The 18,068-nt window shown below is 46.2% G+C and overlaps 1 protein-coding gene and 1 non-coding gene across 3 annotated transcripts in view; both read left to right on the top strand.

The window, feature by feature from the left end:
* Positions 1 to 13,996, top strand: part of RCAN1 (regulator of calcineurin 1) — a 99,464-nt gene extending 85,468 nt beyond the window's left edge. The window contains exons 1-4 of one of the 2 annotated variants that reach the window (XM_003735392.5): positions 2,792 to 2,951; positions 6,104 to 6,277; positions 8,577 to 8,736; positions 12,248 to 13,996. In XM_003735392.5, the coding sequence (XP_003735440.1) occupies positions 2,865 to 2,951; positions 6,104 to 6,277; positions 8,577 to 8,736; positions 12,248 to 12,420 (594 nt within the window). In that variant the 5' untranslated portion in view covers positions 2,792 to 2,864 and the 3' untranslated portion in view covers positions 12,421 to 13,996. Of the gene's footprint in view, positions 1 to 2,791; positions 2,952 to 6,103; positions 6,278 to 8,576; positions 8,737 to 12,247 lie in introns of those variants that run through there. The other variant, XM_002761405.6, reaches the window with a different exon arrangement.
* LOC118150025 (U1 spliceosomal RNA) lies at positions 3,727 to 3,891 on the top strand. The gene has a single exon (XR_004737793.1). It is a non-coding gene; the product is annotated as a U1 spliceosomal RNA (small nuclear RNA).
* Positions 13,997 to 18,068: the final 4,072 nt, after the last annotated feature.

Below are 18,068 nucleotides of genomic sequence, written 5' to 3'. Positions count from 1 at the left end.
TCTCCAAAACCACAAGGAATATACCAGTAGGAAAGTCAACTTTTTAAATACTTGCTTTGGATCCCTTTTTATTCTCAGTGGGGAGAATCACTATTTATAACGTAAATTCATTTGCATGGGACCTTTAGAAATTCAAGTTCATGTATAATAGACAAGCAGTCAAAGACAGACATTCTTAGCAAGTGTTGTCAGATGAGCAGATGAGGGGGCATTGACATGAGCCTAAGGCAGTTTTACCTGTGGGTACAGGGACAGACGTCCCAGGAAACCCTATGCTTTGCCCTGTTGGCCAACCAGAGTGTCCAAGTGCCACTAAGGATTTCTGCTACTCAGCAAGGCACACTTTGAAAACTCAAATCTGCTCCATACCTCTCATATTTTAGCCAAGGAAAACCAAGGTAGCAGATCCTAAGTGCCTTCTCCCTGGCCCAGAATTTGTGAACCAGTGACGTTTTGCCAGAGAACATGCATTCCAACCTCCTTGCAAAGTGGCCACCATCATTTTGACCAGCTCTTACTTTTGATCTAAAAATGGAAGTGTTCAAGTTCATTAGATTCAATTCAGAAAAATGGAACCAATCAATTCAAAGGCAGATACAGAATTACTGGTTTGGGGCAAGCTAGTGAAAGATTTATCATTTCTATGAGCAAAGGCACTTGGACAATCTTCAAGCACCACACTGTTCTGTTTTTTTTTTTCCATCCATATTACAAAATCAAAATTGTAAATTTGGATGAGCCCATACTGTTGTCTCAGATAAATAGGGTTGCTTGAGATTTGCTTACAAAATTGAGCTGGAACTTTGTGTCATGATTTTAAAAGAAAAAAGAAGACAGTGAAATTAGCCTCTTTTGTCTAAATTAGCCTCTTCTGTCTCTTCTGTCTCTTTGATCGCCTTTGAATGGAATTTGCCCAGGTGTGCACCAGGAGAAGAGAAAAGGGGGAGACAAAGAGTTGGAATGGGGGAGGGAACATCAGAGAACTTCCAGCCCCTCTGGAGGAGTGGAGTATTGAACTATGTCTGCTGTTCCCACCTCTGTTGCCCCATCGCCTCTCCTGCCCACCACCACAATCTTCAGGTGCCCACCAGACAGACAAAGGCTCCCTGTACTGAAAATGAAATGCAGCTCGGCAAGCACACATGTGCCCTCTCGAAGCATCATGGCCACTTCCCTGTGGTGTTTGATGGATGTTGCACTGTTCAGTGTTCTATACTTTTTGGGAATACACGCCTGTATGTCTTTTCGGGTTGGGAGTTATGGGTAATTTGGCAAAGCAAACACCGTAACTGGTTTCTTACATAACTCTACAGTTGGCAGCAAGGCACAGTGTGTTGAAATTAAGCAACACTCACTCATCCAAGAGGACTTTGCTTTTCCTTTTTTGGAAGGCTAAATGCCCTTTTTTTTTTTTTTTCTGTTACATGTATTTTAAATTATTGGCTGACTTTAATGATTCTTTGAAGTTAATTTTTAAATGTGAATGGCAGGATTCCATTTAACTTCTGGAAGCTTGAGAGCTGTCCCTGTGTGCCCCTAAATTAGAGAATGCTTAAATAACTTGAGTACTTTTAGGTGATAATAAAATTGGAGAGGATGAGAAGAACATAGGACCCAGGCTGCCATAAAGATCTAAATTGGTAAAATGCTTAGAAGGTTCAAGAGTTACAACCTTTTGAAAGAACTGGAGCCAGTCTTGCATCCCAGTGTACTTCTCCAAACCAGGAATCTTCGTTGCATCTTCCCTTTCAGTTATAGCGTACATTCTTTCCATTTATTCTTCCCTTCCTTTAAGCAGGACCTCTTAACCCATTTATGCCTAGTGTTCCATTATTGGGATGCTAAGCATGTGGGCATTATTTATATCCTGCTGCTCAAGGTCATTGCCAAGGTCTGATTGCAAATATTCAAAAAATTGCAAGGTCTGGCCTAAATGGGTTAATGCTTCTTTGCTCAGTTTCAAAGGCTAGATTCTCTCAAGTGTTTTTGTGTCCTTTGCCTGAATTCAATAGAGGTTTGAAAATGAACAAAGTGTTGCATATTCCCAGTTCTCAAATTATAATAATAAAGTTTTCAAATGAAAATCCTAGGATTGTTTGAGGTTCTCTTTGCTCCATTCCACTGTGGGATACAAGTGGAAATTGGGACATTCATCCAATAAAATGTTATTGGAAAAAAAAAAATTTAACTACATTTCAAAACGATTCCTCTCTTTTTCCTTTAAAATTTTTATTGACCAAGACAGATTTCAAAATGTTTTCTCTAATATCCCAAAGTGAAACTTTGATTGAGGTTTTCAGGAAATTCCAGGGATCCAGCATGTCACCCAGACTTTGGTTTCCAGGTTTCCCAAAGCCTTGAAATTTCCCTAGAGTCTAATTGCTGTTTACTGTCACAAACCTTCATCCTTTTTCTTCTGTAACATTTTCCATCTTAAGAAGGGTCGTCCCATTCGGCCGAGGAGCGTGTTGTCTGAGTAGTTGAATGGAATTACTACCAGTGGAAAGTATGCTGCAAGAGGGGTTGATAAAGCAGCTGCGAAGCAAACCTCAGCTGTTTTTTCCATTCTCCCCAAGCAAAGTTAATTAGCATAGGGAAAATGACTAAAGTGTTGACGTCATCTCTTTCCAGTAGAAACTTACACTTTGTCCCTGTCTGCCTGCAAGCATGCAGGACTTGACTCAGGAATTTGCTGTCCAAACAGGATGCTGTGGAAGCTGCCCTTTTTTTTCCCAGGGAGTGGGGGCTGGCCCTCACTGCTTTATAAGCACCGGCTCTAGAAGAAACCTACAGCCTCTTGGAAAGGAATCTCACTAAGGGCTTGACTGCGTGGGTCTCTAGCGCTTTCACTGTAAGAAAGCAAGATGCATTTTAGAAACTTTAACTACAGTTTTAGCTCCCTGATAGCCTGTGTGGCAAACAGTGATATCTTCAGCGAAAGTGAAACCAGGGTAAGGCTTCTAATATAACGTGATTTTCTTTAGTTTTCAAAGTATTCTGCTAAGTGGGACTTTTAACTGAAATACGGGGGGGAAGGTGGCTCTCTTGTGGGTTTGGGGGTTTTGAAAGAAATCCAAAGTCTTTTGAGCCTTGAAAATCAAAAGCTGTTGCCTGAGGAATTAACTGAGGGAGGAATTTGTGAAGATTTCAGTATTTGACAACCTCCAGGTTCCTGAACCAGCTAACTAGGAAGGCAAGAGTCGGGGAACTGAGTTTTTTTCATTCTGTGTATGTTGTAAGTAAACTTTTCAGAAGGAGGCCTCTTCTGACATGAATAGTGTTGTACTTTTACAGCCAGAGTGGTGAATCTGGGAGCCACTTCATCTTAGGAAATAAATGTTATAAAGATATTTGTATGTTTGTAGTAATTACAAGGGCCTGGCCTCAAGCTCCCAGATTTCTCTAACAGAGAAAATGCAGCTAGAGCAAATAATGAAACTGGAGAAATTAAGCTGAGATCAGTGTGCCTCCTGGGCAGCAGCTCTCTTTGATGGTGATTAACAGGGTCATTTTAATCACTATACTTTTCTTCTTCATTGGATTAAAATGTAAGTTTTTCATCAGTAGCTACCCAGCTATCTAACTGAGCTTCGGTAATATTGTACAGGAATGAGTCTTGTATGTTCTATTTGAGGGGTGGTGTTTGTGCTTGGTGATGTTACATGCTTTGTACCCAAAGCCATATTGGGACATGCAAAGGTTTCTTTTTTAAAAAAATCAAATTTAATACTTACCTAGAAGGGAAGATACCATGATCACGAGGGTGCTTTTCCCAGGACGAGGCTTATCCGTTGAACTCTGGATATGTGGATCCCTGAGATTTCCCAAAATGTGGGGAGCTTGACTGCATAATTTGTGGTAGTGCGGGAACTGCATTTGCGCTTTCCCCTAAAAAAAAAGAACAAAAATCGAATGTAACTCCATAATTGTATATGATGCTTATGAGCTGGAACATAGTGTTTGGACTAGATCACAGAGCACATTCTGTGTTTTTAAAGTTAGTGTATGTTACTCACATTAGCATTATGTGAGTAAAATCATTTTTTTAATGAAATAGAGATGCCATCCAACAAGTATAATAACTATACATCAGTTATTAGAACAAATAAGATTTTGTAAGAGAATGGCATCATAGTAATCTGGATTGTAAAGATACTGTGCGTTCTCTTTTGTTCTGGTACTAAGCCCTGAACCTGTATTCTAAAAATATTCTTCAAAGTCATCTGTCCCAAATTCTGAGTCATAACTTCAAAACTACACAGTGGGTCACAGTGCCGATTGATGAGGTCATGCAAAATTCTAGATGTACAAAGACACACTTTTGCCAGAAACTTGCCCATGCTCAAGAGAGGTGGGGGGAAAAGTGAGAGGCGCCAGCTGAACTCCACTATCCGCCAGCTCTGCACTGTTTCGCACGTGCCTCTGCAGGACCCCTCGTGGGAAAGTCTCAGAAGTGTTCATAAACTGAAGAAAAGCTGGGGAATGCAAGGAGAGCAAGGTCATGGGTTCTTCTCACTCCCCCTTAAGGAACTGCCTGGCAGAGACCGGCTACCGGCTACTACCCGTTCCTATCCTAAACCTCATGTGGAGCAGGAACCATCCGCCCATGCACCCACTCCCCACCCGTCCCCGCACGCTTCCTAGCAGTAACATTCCTGAAGACATTCTCTTCTCTTATCCCAAATCCTCGCTCCCATTGCAGCTACACTGCGCCTTCCATAGCTTTTCCAAGGTCCTCAGTGAGCACTGCCCACGCTGCCTACCATCCATGCCCTGCGCCATCCCCTTCTTCCTGGCCAGCCTCTTCTGCCTTTCACATAGGCTCCCACAAACTCTCCTAAGTGTTTTTGCCTGGTGAAAAGATTCACAAAACCCGGCGACTAGATGCCCATGCGGTCTTCCTTGGAGCTCTGACTGTCCACCAGTTACACTCCCTCTCCGAGGAGTTGCAGTGGCCCCCTGCTCCCCACACCAACATCCACACTCCAGGATCCAGCCCAGGGGGCTCTCCCCTGAGCAACCTAAGCTTGTAATCCCCCACCTCAGGCTTTGCATTCTAAGAGCTCATGACATCTAATTCTCACCAGCCCTGTGGCACCGGAGCGACATGTGCACAGACATGAAAGCCAGGATGCAGGAAATGGTCCATTTGCAGAACATTAATTTTTAAACCAGTATCATTTTAGAGAGTTAAAAAGTAACAGACTGAGATAAAAACAATCATAGAAAATTTTAAAAACTACGTATTTTAAGAAGTGCAAAAAACTTTCTATCAACTTGGTTATTTTACAAGTCAGTATTGTTTTTCAAGTTACCTGTGGTGCTTTTAAGCCTTAAAGAAACATTTGATGTACACATTGCTCGGAGCTGAACAGCAGTATTGGAGTTGGTGGGCCAGGGAAGGCTATAAGACAGAGAAACATGGGCAGGGGCGCAGGGGGAGGTCATAGGGCAGAGAAACCTGGGGGGGGATGGGGCACAAATTACCAAACTGTACCACCCTGGAAAATGCTCATCCTACTTTTATAAAAAGTTTGTTACCATAAGAAGTATCTATGTATTGGCAACTGTTCTGCTGATTAGATGAATGGAGTAAATCACACCTTCTTACCTTCTTGTAAAATTACCTGCATTAGGACTAAAAGGCCACGGTCCCCTAAAATGGGAAAGGCTTTTCTCTAAGAAAGAAGTTAGGAGTTCTTGAAAGGGTTGATGATCCACTTCCTCATTTAAGAAATGTATTGAGGAAGCCCTGGGCACTGTGGCTCATGTCTGTAATCCCAGCACCTTAAGAGGCTGAGGCGAGCGGATCACCTGAGGTCAGGAATTGACCAGCCTGGCCAACGTGGCAAAACCCCGTCTCTGCTAAAAATACAAAAGTTAGCTGGGTGTGGTGGCAGGCACCTGTAGTCCCAGCCACTCTGGAGGCTGAGGCATGAAAACTGCGGGAAGCGGAGGTTGCAGTGAGCCAAGACCATGCCACTGCAATCCAGCCTAGCTGACAGAGTGAGACTGTCTCAGAAAGAAAAAAAAAGACATCATCTAGTCAAAGGTCATTTGCAGGTAAATTTCAACTCCTTTTATTTTTATTGTCATTTTACAGGCCAAATTTGAGTCTCTCTTTAGGACATATGACAAGGACATCACCTTTCAGTATTTTAAGAGCTTCAAACGAGTCAGAATAAACTTCAGCAACCCCTTCTCCGCAGCAGATGCCAGGCTCCAGCTGCATAAGACTGAGTTTCTGGGAAAGGAAATGAAGTTATATTTTGCTCAGGTGAGTTGGGTTCATTGCTACGCAAGCTTCTCCCTCTACCTTCCCTCCCTTTTGTAAAGTAGCTTCTATGTAGCTTATGTTGTATGCTGATTAGAAACTCTAGGACTTCATCTTGAGAAAGGCAAAATTCCTACTCTGAATGTTCAGCGTCTCACCTGTTTTAAGCAGATATCAAGGGGCATTTGAAAGCAACCTCAGAAATCGCCCCTGACCTTCCTAGGTTGATAACGATGGGGGAAAGAAAAAGCCTTCCCTGTTCATCAGGGAGCTTGCAGGGTGCAGCAGATGGACATGGCTACACAAACTCCCTAAGATTTGCACAGCAGGTTTCCATGAATTTGCTCGAGGATTGGAGCTAACAACCCACTCTAGACTGTGCAGACCAGAGTGGTTCCCAGCTCATGTGGTGCTGGGAGCACTCAGCAAAGAAAGAGGAATCTGCAGAAGATGCCTGCAAATCCACCCAGGGCTGCTAGGCCTGGCTTGAAAGGAAAATATGGAGTAACCAGACTGGGCACAGATGCTAAGAAACCCTCTGGCTGGCAGGGGTCCCCGCCCCAGGGTACCCACGGCAGGGAGAGGGTTAGCTGGGAGTGGGTTTGCTTTTTCTCCTGCCTGTTATCATTTTGACCCTCCTCTGGGAAACTTAGGACAGGTGACCCACCTTCAGGGAAGCTCCCAAAGTTCCGTTTGATGTCCTTGGGGGCTGACAGATTGTCAGAGAAGAGGAAAGGAGTTTCTAGAATGCGGCTGCCCGGTGAAATGAGCCTCCCTCAGGCTCTGAGCACCCCCTGCTTCACACACACACACACACACACACACACACACAAAACACACACCACATACACAAAACACACACACACACCACACACAGACACAAAACACACACACACCACACACAGACACAAAACACACACACACACACACACACACACACACACACACACGCCTTGCTGGGATGGGGAAGGACCCTGTCAAACGGCTTCCCAACAGTGAAAGGAGTCTCATCTGGCTCCACGCCAGAGAGCCCAAGTGCCTTTTCTTCCCCAGAGTGAGGACAGTGAACTTGCTGGGCCCCTCAGGTACAAAGTAAAGCATTTGGGACCCCGCCCCACCCCCAGGCTTTCTGCCCGGGGAGGCACAGGCTGAGTTGTGACCTTGGCTGCCTAGGGCTGCCCTTATGAGTACACTCTTTTCTGCCCTGGATGAGATTTTATGCAAAGAATTACTCATTACTCCTCTGACCTTTTCTGGTTGTGAAATAATGCACATTTGTTGTGAAAATTTGGGGAAGCCAATAGCAAAGTGCAGAGAAAACCTATACCTCACAGCTGTGAGGTGAGATCTCTGGACGGCCCTCTCATCGCCGTCAGCCTTTTTAAAACCAAAGTAGGAGCATGGGTTATTGTTCCTTATTGGTTTTTTTTTTTGGTTTTTTTTTTTTTGAGATGGAGTTTCGCTCTTGTTACCCAGGCTGGAGTGCAATGGCGCGATCTCGGCTCACCGCAACCTCCGCCTCTTGGGTTCAGGCAATTCTCCTGCCTCAGCCTCCTGAGTAGCTGGGATTACAGGCAGGTGCCACCATGCCCAGCTAATTTTTTGTATTTTTAGTAGAGACGGGGTTTCACCATGTTGACCAGGATGGTCTCGATCTCTTGACCTCGTGATCCACCCGCCTCGGCCTCCCAAAGTGCTGGGATTACAGGCTTGAGCCACCGTGCCTGGCCCCTTATTGTTAATTTTTACAGTCTCCTGAGAGGTGGCTTTTTTTTGAGAAGGGACTCTGAACAGCAGTCCAGGGACAGAGGCTCAGGGCTGCTGCTTGGCAGGGAAGCCTGAGGTGGTGGGAGCCCTGGCTCCCTGTCCCTGAAAAGCTGTGTCCTCTCGGAGCTGCTGCTGAGTCTTCAGACTTTCAGAGTGTGCCCCGGTGGTTTGAGGAGCAGGGAGAAATTGATTCCAAGAGCCCTCCTGACCTCAACGACAGCGATTTAACTTTCCACATATACTAAAGTCACCTCTGCTGATTTTCTATCCGTCTAGGGCATAATTACTTGCAGTCCCTGTGCCAGTGAGTCCCACACCCCTGGGAGGGGCTGTTATCCTACCTGCACCATAACCAGAGTCCAGGCGTCCTTTTACCCTCCCCCTTACAGACTGTATTACAATAGGTCCTGGAATCACAGCTGTCCTGACGCCCGGACATTGACCTGCCCATCTCCCGGGAGCTGTCATCGGTGCTGCTACCTCACTGCAGGTCTTCCCGGGCTACAGCTGACCTGTGCTTCTTGTCTCTCTCCAGACCTTACACATAGGAAGCTCACACCTGGCTCCGCCAAACCCCGACAAGCAGTTTCTGATCTCCCCTCCCGCCTCTCCGCCAGTGGGGTGGAAACAAGTGGAAGATGCCACCCCAGTCATAAACTATGATCTCTTATACGCCATCTCCAAGCTGGGGCCAGGTGAGCAGGGCCCTCAGGTGGGAGGGAGGCAGGGGGAGACACAGACGCTTCCCTGCAGTGGAGAGCAGTACCCCCACTGCTCCAGTAGCTCTTGTGAGCTGGTGCAGGCGTGTTTTGTGAGCTGTCTCTCTCTGTATTCTTCTGCGCCACTGTCCCTTGTGCTGGGAGCGTGCCTGCCTCTTGGTGCCACCTGCAGGGTTAGAGAGACTGGGCTGATCGTGGGGACCCTGCACCATGGCCCCGCTAGTAGTGTCCCCTCTTGTCCCCAGGGCTCAGGCCTCCCATGCTGGCTGTGCTGAGTGGAAAGGGGCATGGGAGGCCTGAGCCCACAGCCAGCATGGGAGGCCTGAGCCCCGGCCCCAGGCCCTGTTGCCCCAGATAGGCATGAGGGATTGGACTTTGCAAAGGGAAAATAGATGCCCCTTTAAGAAATGTTATTTTTAATCAAGGTAAATTCACTCTTCCCTGTGACTCTTGCCTGGCCTTTTTTTTTTTTTTTTTTTTTAAGATGGAGTCTTGCTCTGTCCCAGCTGGAGTGCAATGGTATGATCTCGGCTCACTGCAACCTCTGCCTCCTGGGTTCCAGCTATTCTCATGCCTCAACCTCTGGGGTAGCTGGGATGACAGGCGGGCACCACTATGCCCTGCTAATTTTTGTATTTTTAGTAGAGACAGAGTTTCACCATGTCGGCCAGGCTGGTCTTTAACTCCTGACCTCATGATCCACCCACCTCAGCCTCCCAAAGTGCTGGGATTCCAGACATGAGCCTCACCTGGCCTTCTTAAAGGAAGGAGACCCATAGGCCACAGTGAGGGAAGAGCTGCAGTCAGGCTGCCCCACCCCAGGGCCCGTGGGCTGGTCCCCTGCAGACCTTGCCAAAAAGAGGTTCCCATCCTCTGGAGGGACAGAGTGTGAGCACTTGGGGGAGGGGGCAGGTTCCTCAGGCTCTTTGTCCAAAATGTGGGCCTTCCCTGGTGAAATCATGAGCAGTAGATGAGCGCATGGAGTGAAAAGCACTTCAGTCTGTGACTGGCTCACAGGCAGCCCTCAGGGCAGGTTTTTGGAAAACCATAAAATATAGGTTGTTCCTGTCCTGTCTGCTAGGGTTTGAGTGAGGAGGCAGGTGTGAGGGAGGGTCTTGGGTTGAAGAGGTGTGGGCCTTGTCCTGCTCTGTCCCTGGAGCACATCAGATAAATGCTGAGACCATCAGCTCCTCGTTTCTCCTTGACCAGCAATCTGATGTTCCCTTGGGTTGAGGGTGTTATTTTCTTGGACCATCAGCAGTTTCATACTGAAAACATTACATTTCTGAAAAATGGAAATTCCCTGTGTGGGAGAAAGCAAGAGTCACATTACTTACTGCTAATTGTGGCGTGAAGGTCAAGCTCAGAAATGATCAGTGTGAGGAAGCGTGTGCTCCCCCCATGGCAGCGCCTGGCCAGGGGGCATGAGCAGGGCTGAGGGTGTGGAGTCTCTCCCTAGGTCAGGGATGGGAGGAAACAGGGTCCCCACTTGCAGAGAGGTGTCAGCTGTTCCAGAGGCAAGTGCTGCTGATAAAAATTCTTCATACTTCGGAATCTACCACTTCCTTCACAGAGGGCTTCTTAGAGAAAGCTTTTTAGGAAACAGACATAATAAACTCAATCTGTCCTTGGTTCACTCAACAATAAGCTTAAGTGAGATTTCATATTTCACCTGTGCTTTTCAGCCAACAGGATTGCAGAGATTTTGCAAATTGTGATCCTAAACCCTGAGCTTTCTGGATTTGGGCTGATGAGGAGTTAGATAAGAGACTTGCAAAGAAGGAGATTTATAAGGGGCTCTTAACCGGCATTTCCAGCAATCCATCTGTCTCCCCATGCCCAAATTCTCTCTCTCAGAACAATGAAGCTCCTTTGCTTTTTTGAATGCAGTTATAACAACATTTCAGTCCCATATACGAAAGAGAAAAGACCACCACCTTCTTTATGAGTAAAAGTCCCTTCCAGGTTTAGAGGAGTAGCAGGTGCAGCTGGAGGTGGGAAGCTCTTGTCTGGTGGAAATCAGTCAGATGATGGTCACACAATGGCTGGCGAGGTGCCTCCTCAGTTACCCAGAACTACAAAGGGATCCCAAGACCTAGAGGACAACTCGTCCCGGGGCCGCCCTGGGAATGCAGCAGGTTGAAGCACACCACCTGCCCCAAATGCAGGTCCCTGGCATTCTGTTACAACTCCCAGCATCACACCAGTAACGACGTATCCTCCATTCTTTTTTTTTTTTTTTGAGACGGAGTTTCGCTTTTGTTGCCCAGGCTGGCATGCAATGACGTGATCTCGCCTCACTGCAACCTCTGCCTGCCAGGTTCAAGCTATTCTCCTGCCTCAACCTCCAGAGTAGCTGGGATTACAGGAATGCGCCACCATGCCCGCCTAATTTTGTATTTTTAGTAGGGACAGTGTTTCTCCATGTTGGTCAGGCTGGTCTCGAACTCTCAGCCTCAGGTGATCCGCCCACCGTGGCCTCTCAAAGTGCTGGGATTACAGGTGTGAGCCACTGCGCCTGGCCACCCTTCTTTCTAGGTGACATGGATTGGACCAGCATGTGGTGAGCCACGTTCTCAGTGCCTTGGGCACTCACTCATGCTGTTAGCTCCATGAAGTCAATACCTTTACTGTCCCCTTCACTGACGAGGGAACTGAGGTGCCCAGGGAAGCAGAATAAAGTGGCCATGAACCCTGGGTACTAAGGAGTCAGGCTCAGAGCTGCCTTTATGAGCCACAGAGATGCACACTCTTTCTGTGGCCAGAGCAGCACCCCAGCGGGAGGCCCCAGCCCCTTCACTCTGCATTGCCGGATTCTTCAGTTGCAGAGAGCTCACCCCACCCTTGCCCGACCAGAGTGGCCTGAACTTGGCCAGCCTGGTAGAACTCAGGCTGACATAGAGCAGCAGGGCACCCCTGGTCTGGGGATTAGAAGTTGTCCTAAGCACAAGGATCCCGAGGTCAAAAACGTTTCCAGAGCACCTGGCTCCATGCAGTACCCCCTGCGTCTGCTGCAGGGTCTCCCTTGGCTCCTTCCCTGGCATGCACTGAGACCCTCAAATAGGAGCCCTGGGAGGGAGGCCCGGGGTTCTGTTTCCAATTGCATATATTCGTCCATCCTTTTCCTGAACCGAAGTTTCTCACGTTCACACCTGAGGAAATGCTGACAGAGGGGGAGTTCTCTGGGTAGTTTAGGTGCCTGGTGGATGTGCGAAGTTTAACTAGAAAAATGCATTCCCTCTATACCTTTCATGTGCCTGGACTCCCAGAATGTTTGACTAGAAACAGTCATGGGCAATGGAAATATCTCTTTTCCTGAATGGGCCAGCAAAGAAATACAAATCCAAAATACGTCTGGCTGTGTCTCTCAGCCCAGCTGAATGGACACGAGCGGCTGGCCCAGCAGAGCCCTGAACGCTCCTTTGTGTTTGCCTTTAGACTCCCAAAGACTCATCTGAGTGACCCTGCAATTATTTCCTTTCCTTAGGGGAAAAGTATGAATTGCACGCAGCGACTGACACCACTCCCAGTGTGGTGGTCCACGTATGTGAGAGCGATGAAGAGAAGGAGGAAGAAGAGGAGATGGAGAGAATGAAGAGACCCAAGCCAAAAATTATCCAGACCAGGAGGCCAGAGTACACGCCGATCCACCTCAGCTGAGCTGGCACACGACGAGGATGCATTCCAAATCATACTCACAGGAGGAATCTTTTACTGTGGAGGTGGCCGGTCACAACTTCTTCGGAGGTGGGAGCCGAGATCGGGGTGGCAGAAATCCCAGTTCATGTTGCTCAGAAGAGAATCAAGGCCGTGTCCCCTTGTTCTAATGCTGCACACCAGTGACTGTTCATGGCACCCGGGAATGGCTTGGGCCAATCCCCGAGTTTGTGGTGATTGCACAAGGACATTTGGGACTGTCTTGAGAAAACTGATCATGATAGTGTTTTGTACTTATTGTTCTCTGGTAGGTTCTGTCTGTGCCAAGGGCAGGCTGGTCAGTGGCTTCGGGAGAGAGCTTCCTGTTTCTAAGCAGCCTGCAGGGTCTACTCTCTACTAGTAGGAAGAGGTACCACAGGAAGCCACCTAGTGCAGAGAGGTCGTGAAAACAGCAGCAATGCAGCGTGGAAATTGTCGCGTTTCCTTTCTTCCCTCATGTTCTCATGTTTGTGCATGTATATTACTGGTTTTGAAAACTAACCTTTGTTCGTATATGAAGTTACACTCTTAATTTACATCTTTTGGGAAGCCAGGAAAGCATCTGGAAAACATATCATCTTTCCCAGATTCTTGGATTCTCGACGCTCTTTGCAACAGCACTCGCTGGTGGAACTCTTCCTGGAATACATTCACTCGGCGTCCTAAACTGTGCAACATGTAACCTGCGCTTCTGCAAAAGCAGTCGATCTGAAGTTCCTCTGTAGTGTTTAGTTATACAATTCAGAGAATAGCAGTTTCACTGCCAGCTTGTAGTGGGTGAGACATTTTAGTTTAGGTGTTCGGGGTCGGATATCAGTTTCTGTTATTTCTTTGGTGTGGTGGTTTCTATACACGAATCATAGCCAAAAACTCTTTTGGAAACTGTTGGTTGAGATAGTTGGTTTTTTTACCCCACTAAAGGCATCAAGAAAAAACTTGTAAATAAAGCTGATAGCATACATTCATACCTGTTGTACACTTGGGTGAAAAGTGTGGCAGTGGGAGACTGAGTTGTATTAACCTACCTGTGACTCGTATGTTGTAGAAAATGCTGTCCCCATGTCTAACAGGACTTGAATTCAAAGCATGTCAAGTGGATAGTAGCTCTGTGGTGATACGAGAGGGATGCAGTGCCTTTCCCCATTAATTCCTGCTGGAATTCTTATACTAGGTTCACATTTGTAATTTTTTTCTAGTTGTAGCGTGTATGTCTGGTAAATAGGTATTATATTTTGGCCTTACAACACCATAACAAAGTTTGTCATTTTGAAATACCTAACGCCAAGTAGCAGTGCATGCTTTGGAAATTTGGAAGATGGTTTTATTAAATGCTTTGATTGTTTATATCAAGAAATTGATTGAACGTTCTCACACCCTGTTTATGGTACTTGGTATGAGGAAGCCTATTTGGGAGAGACCATTGCATCACCGTGCAGGTGTTTCTAGTTAAGTGCTTTTAAACTGGAGAGGCTAACCTCAAAAAATATTTTTTTTAACTGCATTCTATAATAAATGGGCACAGTATGCTCCTTACGGAAAAGTTGTTTGTCATTTGATTTCTAGGATAAATCCGTGAACCTTTCAAATTCTGCAGTCTCAGGAGGACACATGCCTTTGTCTGTTTGAGCTTACAAACTCCTAATTCTGTGCTGGGGTTCACAGAGGGTCCACCACACTAAGAACGTATCACTTGGAAGAGAAGAAAATGGATAAAACTGAGATGAGAAAACTGTGGGTGTTTCCTTTGTATAGGTGGATGCTACTGTGATGGAAACCCTGTTCACCAGTACCTCCACGAAACAGCAATGGTTTTTGTCATTTGAAGGGCTTCCTTTCATTAGAAGAGGGTCCATGGAAGATGCTAAGTTATAGAAGCCAGTTCTCTTCAGAAGATGCATCGATAAGCCTTCTGTTTAATCTCTGGCAGCTTTTTCCCTGGAACTCTCATTTCAAATGGTGGTGACCTTCCTGGGAAGCCCACAAAAGCCTAAATAACCCAGTGTTTCTTTGCCAAACTCTAGCAAATGACATTAACCCTGATCAAGATTAGCATTAGGTGTTCATCTATGAAAATCCACCTGCTACTTTTTTCCCCTTTCATGAGAACCACCATCCTGTCATTTCCAAGAGCATTTGCATATTTTCAAGCCATATATGTTCAAGGGTTAATGGTGCTGGAAAATCGCCACATCAATCAAGTTGGTCAAAGCTGATTATTGGACAGATTCAGGCATTGACCCCTCTAAGGAAGACAGGAAATATCCAAATAGAGACCCCCAGCAGGTCCCTTTAGATAAAGTAAGGAAAAAGTCAGTGGTCCCACTGCCAGTGAAGCCAATAGAGCTTAAAATATAAAATACAAGTCAGACTGGGTGCAGTGACTCATGCCTGTAATCTCAGCACTTTGGGAGGCTGAGGTGGGTGGATCATGAGGTCAGGAGTTCAAGACCAGCCTGGCCAAGGTGGTGAAACCCTGTCTCTACTAAAACTACAAACATTAGCCGGGTACAGTGACAGGCACCTGTAATTCCAGCTACTCGGAAGGCTGAGGCACAAGAATCTCTTGAACCTGGGTGGCAGAGGTTCAAGTGAGCTGAGATCGTGCCACTGCACTCCAGCCTGGGTGACAGAGTGAGACTCCATCTGAAAAAAAAAAAAAAAACAAGTCAAGGAACAGGCTCACTCAGGACACCCTATTGTCTTTTGAGTTGTTCTGTGGCAGCCTCAGCTGAAATTGTAAAACCAATAATGCACAAAGTTCCTGGTTCCCAGGTTGATGGGCCTGACAGTCATTGAATCATGAATGTGCCCAGGACCTAAGCATGGCTTTGTGGGAGAGGCGTTCAGTAAAACGCGAAACGCCCGACATTAAACAGGCAGAATCATGCAGAGTGCGCACTAGAGTGCACACTTTGCCATTGATTGAAAGTGATTCTTCAATAGGTGTTGATAGAATATATTACTAATTTGAGGCGAAACAGCTTAGGGCCGTGGAAGAAAAGAAAATCGGCCCCTGGAAATGAGTGCTAAATCAAATCAAAGGGCAGTAGATGGAGAGGAGCTGAGCAACTCATGGAGTTATTCAGATGCAGGCTATAAACACTGATTTGAAGTCAGCAGGCATTTAGGATTTTACATTTCCAGAATATTGTGTGTGAATTACTGCCCACAGGAGATTTGGGTTTTCAGAGAGCTTTGGTTTTACGTGAGATGTGCAGAACTCACTACAGAGTAAATTGATTTTCTCCTATGTTAAATTGCAGGAGATTAAAAGCACTCTGGGCATGTTATGACCAAAAGTGAATGGGCAGCCAGAGCCTGTCATATTTCACAGTGCCCGCAGAACCCGTGGAAAGTTTGCCTGGGTATCACAGGTGCATATCCAGTAACATTCACCTAAAGGTCAGCGCCTCAGGTGGAAACTGCATACCTAATTATCCTAAAAATTGTTCCGGAAGAAAGTACACTGTGAGTAACAAGTATTCTTCCCTCCTGCTTCTCTGGCCTCGTGATTTGAAAGTAGAACATGGAGAAAACTGTTTTCAAGTTTGTCACCATGCTTGGCAATGCTTAATTCACATCTCAAATTCTCACTCTGTTACTCACCCAAAGTTACATGGCAATCAGGTAGATGGATTTGCTTCTCACATACTTCATTTTCTTCTGCAGTCCTTCCCTGCTGTTCGTGAAAGGTCATTTCAATCATAGCTATGTTTATGAAAGACAGAAGGAAATTACTCACAAGTGATTGAGAAATGCTACCTGCGCCCACCATTTCTCCTTTCAAGATGCTGATGAGGGACTTGGTGACCCTTCCACAGCAAACCAGTGCCAAGTAGATGCGGCGGCCACTGCTCAAATCCCTCTTTCAAGAGTGTCAAGGCCCCCATGGCTGACATTTGTACTCAGGCAGTGCAGAATTTTCAGTGTTTTTAACTTACCATGTTATGTCTGTTCTCTGCCTAGAAAATAATCTCACTGTCCTAGCCCGGCCCTGCTAACCCCACAATGAGGCCCACGATGTCCTGCTCACCCCTGTTTAAATCACCAGCGGCCACCTCTGTGCCCAGCCACACAGTTCTAGGGGCTGATTTTCTTCTTTTGCATGGCCCTAAGCTGTTTCCCATCAGATTACTAATAAATTCTATCAAAAGCTATCGAAGAAACGCTTTCAATCAGTGCCAAATCATGCACTCTGCACGATTCTGCCTGTTGAATGTCGGTCATTTCACATTTTACTGAATCCCTGCCTATAAAACAGTGCATGGGTCCTGGGCACATTCATGATTCAGTGACTTTTGGACCCATCAGCCTGGGAACCAGAAACTTTGTGCATTATTCCTGTCACAAGAAGTGTTACTGAAATAATTGCCTCTTTAATATTTCTCCTGCAGGTGTCCATTAGGAATGTTTCTTCCCCTAAGAATCGTTGCCTGCTACTCCCGCTAGGTCTCCTGTCATGCCCCGTTATTTCCCATTTTATGGTATATTTTCTCTTTTTTAATCATAATTGTCAAATTGTCTGTCTTCCCTGTTGAAACATAATTTGGGTGGAAGTGGGATTCCTGGTAGCCAGTGGCTCACAGTAGACATTCCACATGCAAGTGGTTTGGCTAGATGGAAGGATGGATGGATGGATGGATGATGGATGGAGGATGGATGGATGGATGGATGGATGATGGATGGAGGATGGATGGATGGATGATGGATGGAGGATGGATGGATGGATGATGGATGGATGGATGATGGATGGATGGATGGATGGATGGATGATGGATGGATGATGGATGGATGATGGATGGATGGATGATGGATGGATGATGGATGGATGGATGGAGGATGATGGATGATGGATGGAGGATGGATGGATGGATGATGGATGGATGATGGATGGATGGATGGATGATGGATGGATGATGGATGGATGATGGATGGATGGATGGAGGATGGATGGATGACGGATGGATGGATGGATGGAGGATGGATGGATGGATGGGTGGGTGGATGGATGGATGGATGGATGGAGGATGGATGGATGGATGGAGGATGGATGGATGACGGATGGATGGATGATGGATGGATGATGGATGGATGGATGGATGGCGGATGGATGGATGGATGGATGGGTGGATGGATGGATTGGGATTTTGGAGGAATAGGAGTGAGCAATCACTGAAAAGAACAGAAAAATAATGAGGCTTGTTCCCGCTCCCTAGTCAGAAGAGCCAGTGAGCAGCTTAGAGCTTTAATCCCACAAATTGTCAGGCAGCTGGTGCAAGAGCAGTGAAAAAGAAAAAGACCCTGTGGTAGGTTATGCTCATCGGTGAGAAAGAACAAAAACCATTGTTTTAAAACTCTTCTCAAAACAGATGATTGGCTAGATGGTGCAGCACAAAGGAACTTGTCAGGGTGAAGGAGACACTCTGTATCTGGACTGAGCAATGCAGGAACCTAGGTAAAGACACAGTCATGGTAACAGCTGTACACATCTGTCAAAAACTCATCAAACTCACAATATTTAGAAAGGATACATTTTGCTTCATGTAAAGCATGCCTCAATAAAGGGTATTTGATTTTAAAATCAGGATAAAGGGGGAAAAATGTTTATCTTG

The sequence above is a fragment of the Callithrix jacchus genome, chromosome 21 (assembly GCF_049354715.1).
Source record: "Callithrix jacchus isolate 240 chromosome 21, calJac240_pri, whole genome shotgun sequence".
Taxonomy (NCBI): Eukaryota; Metazoa; Chordata; class Mammalia; order Primates; family Cebidae; genus Callithrix; species Callithrix jacchus.
This window is presented reverse-complemented; position numbering and strand designations above follow the sequence as displayed.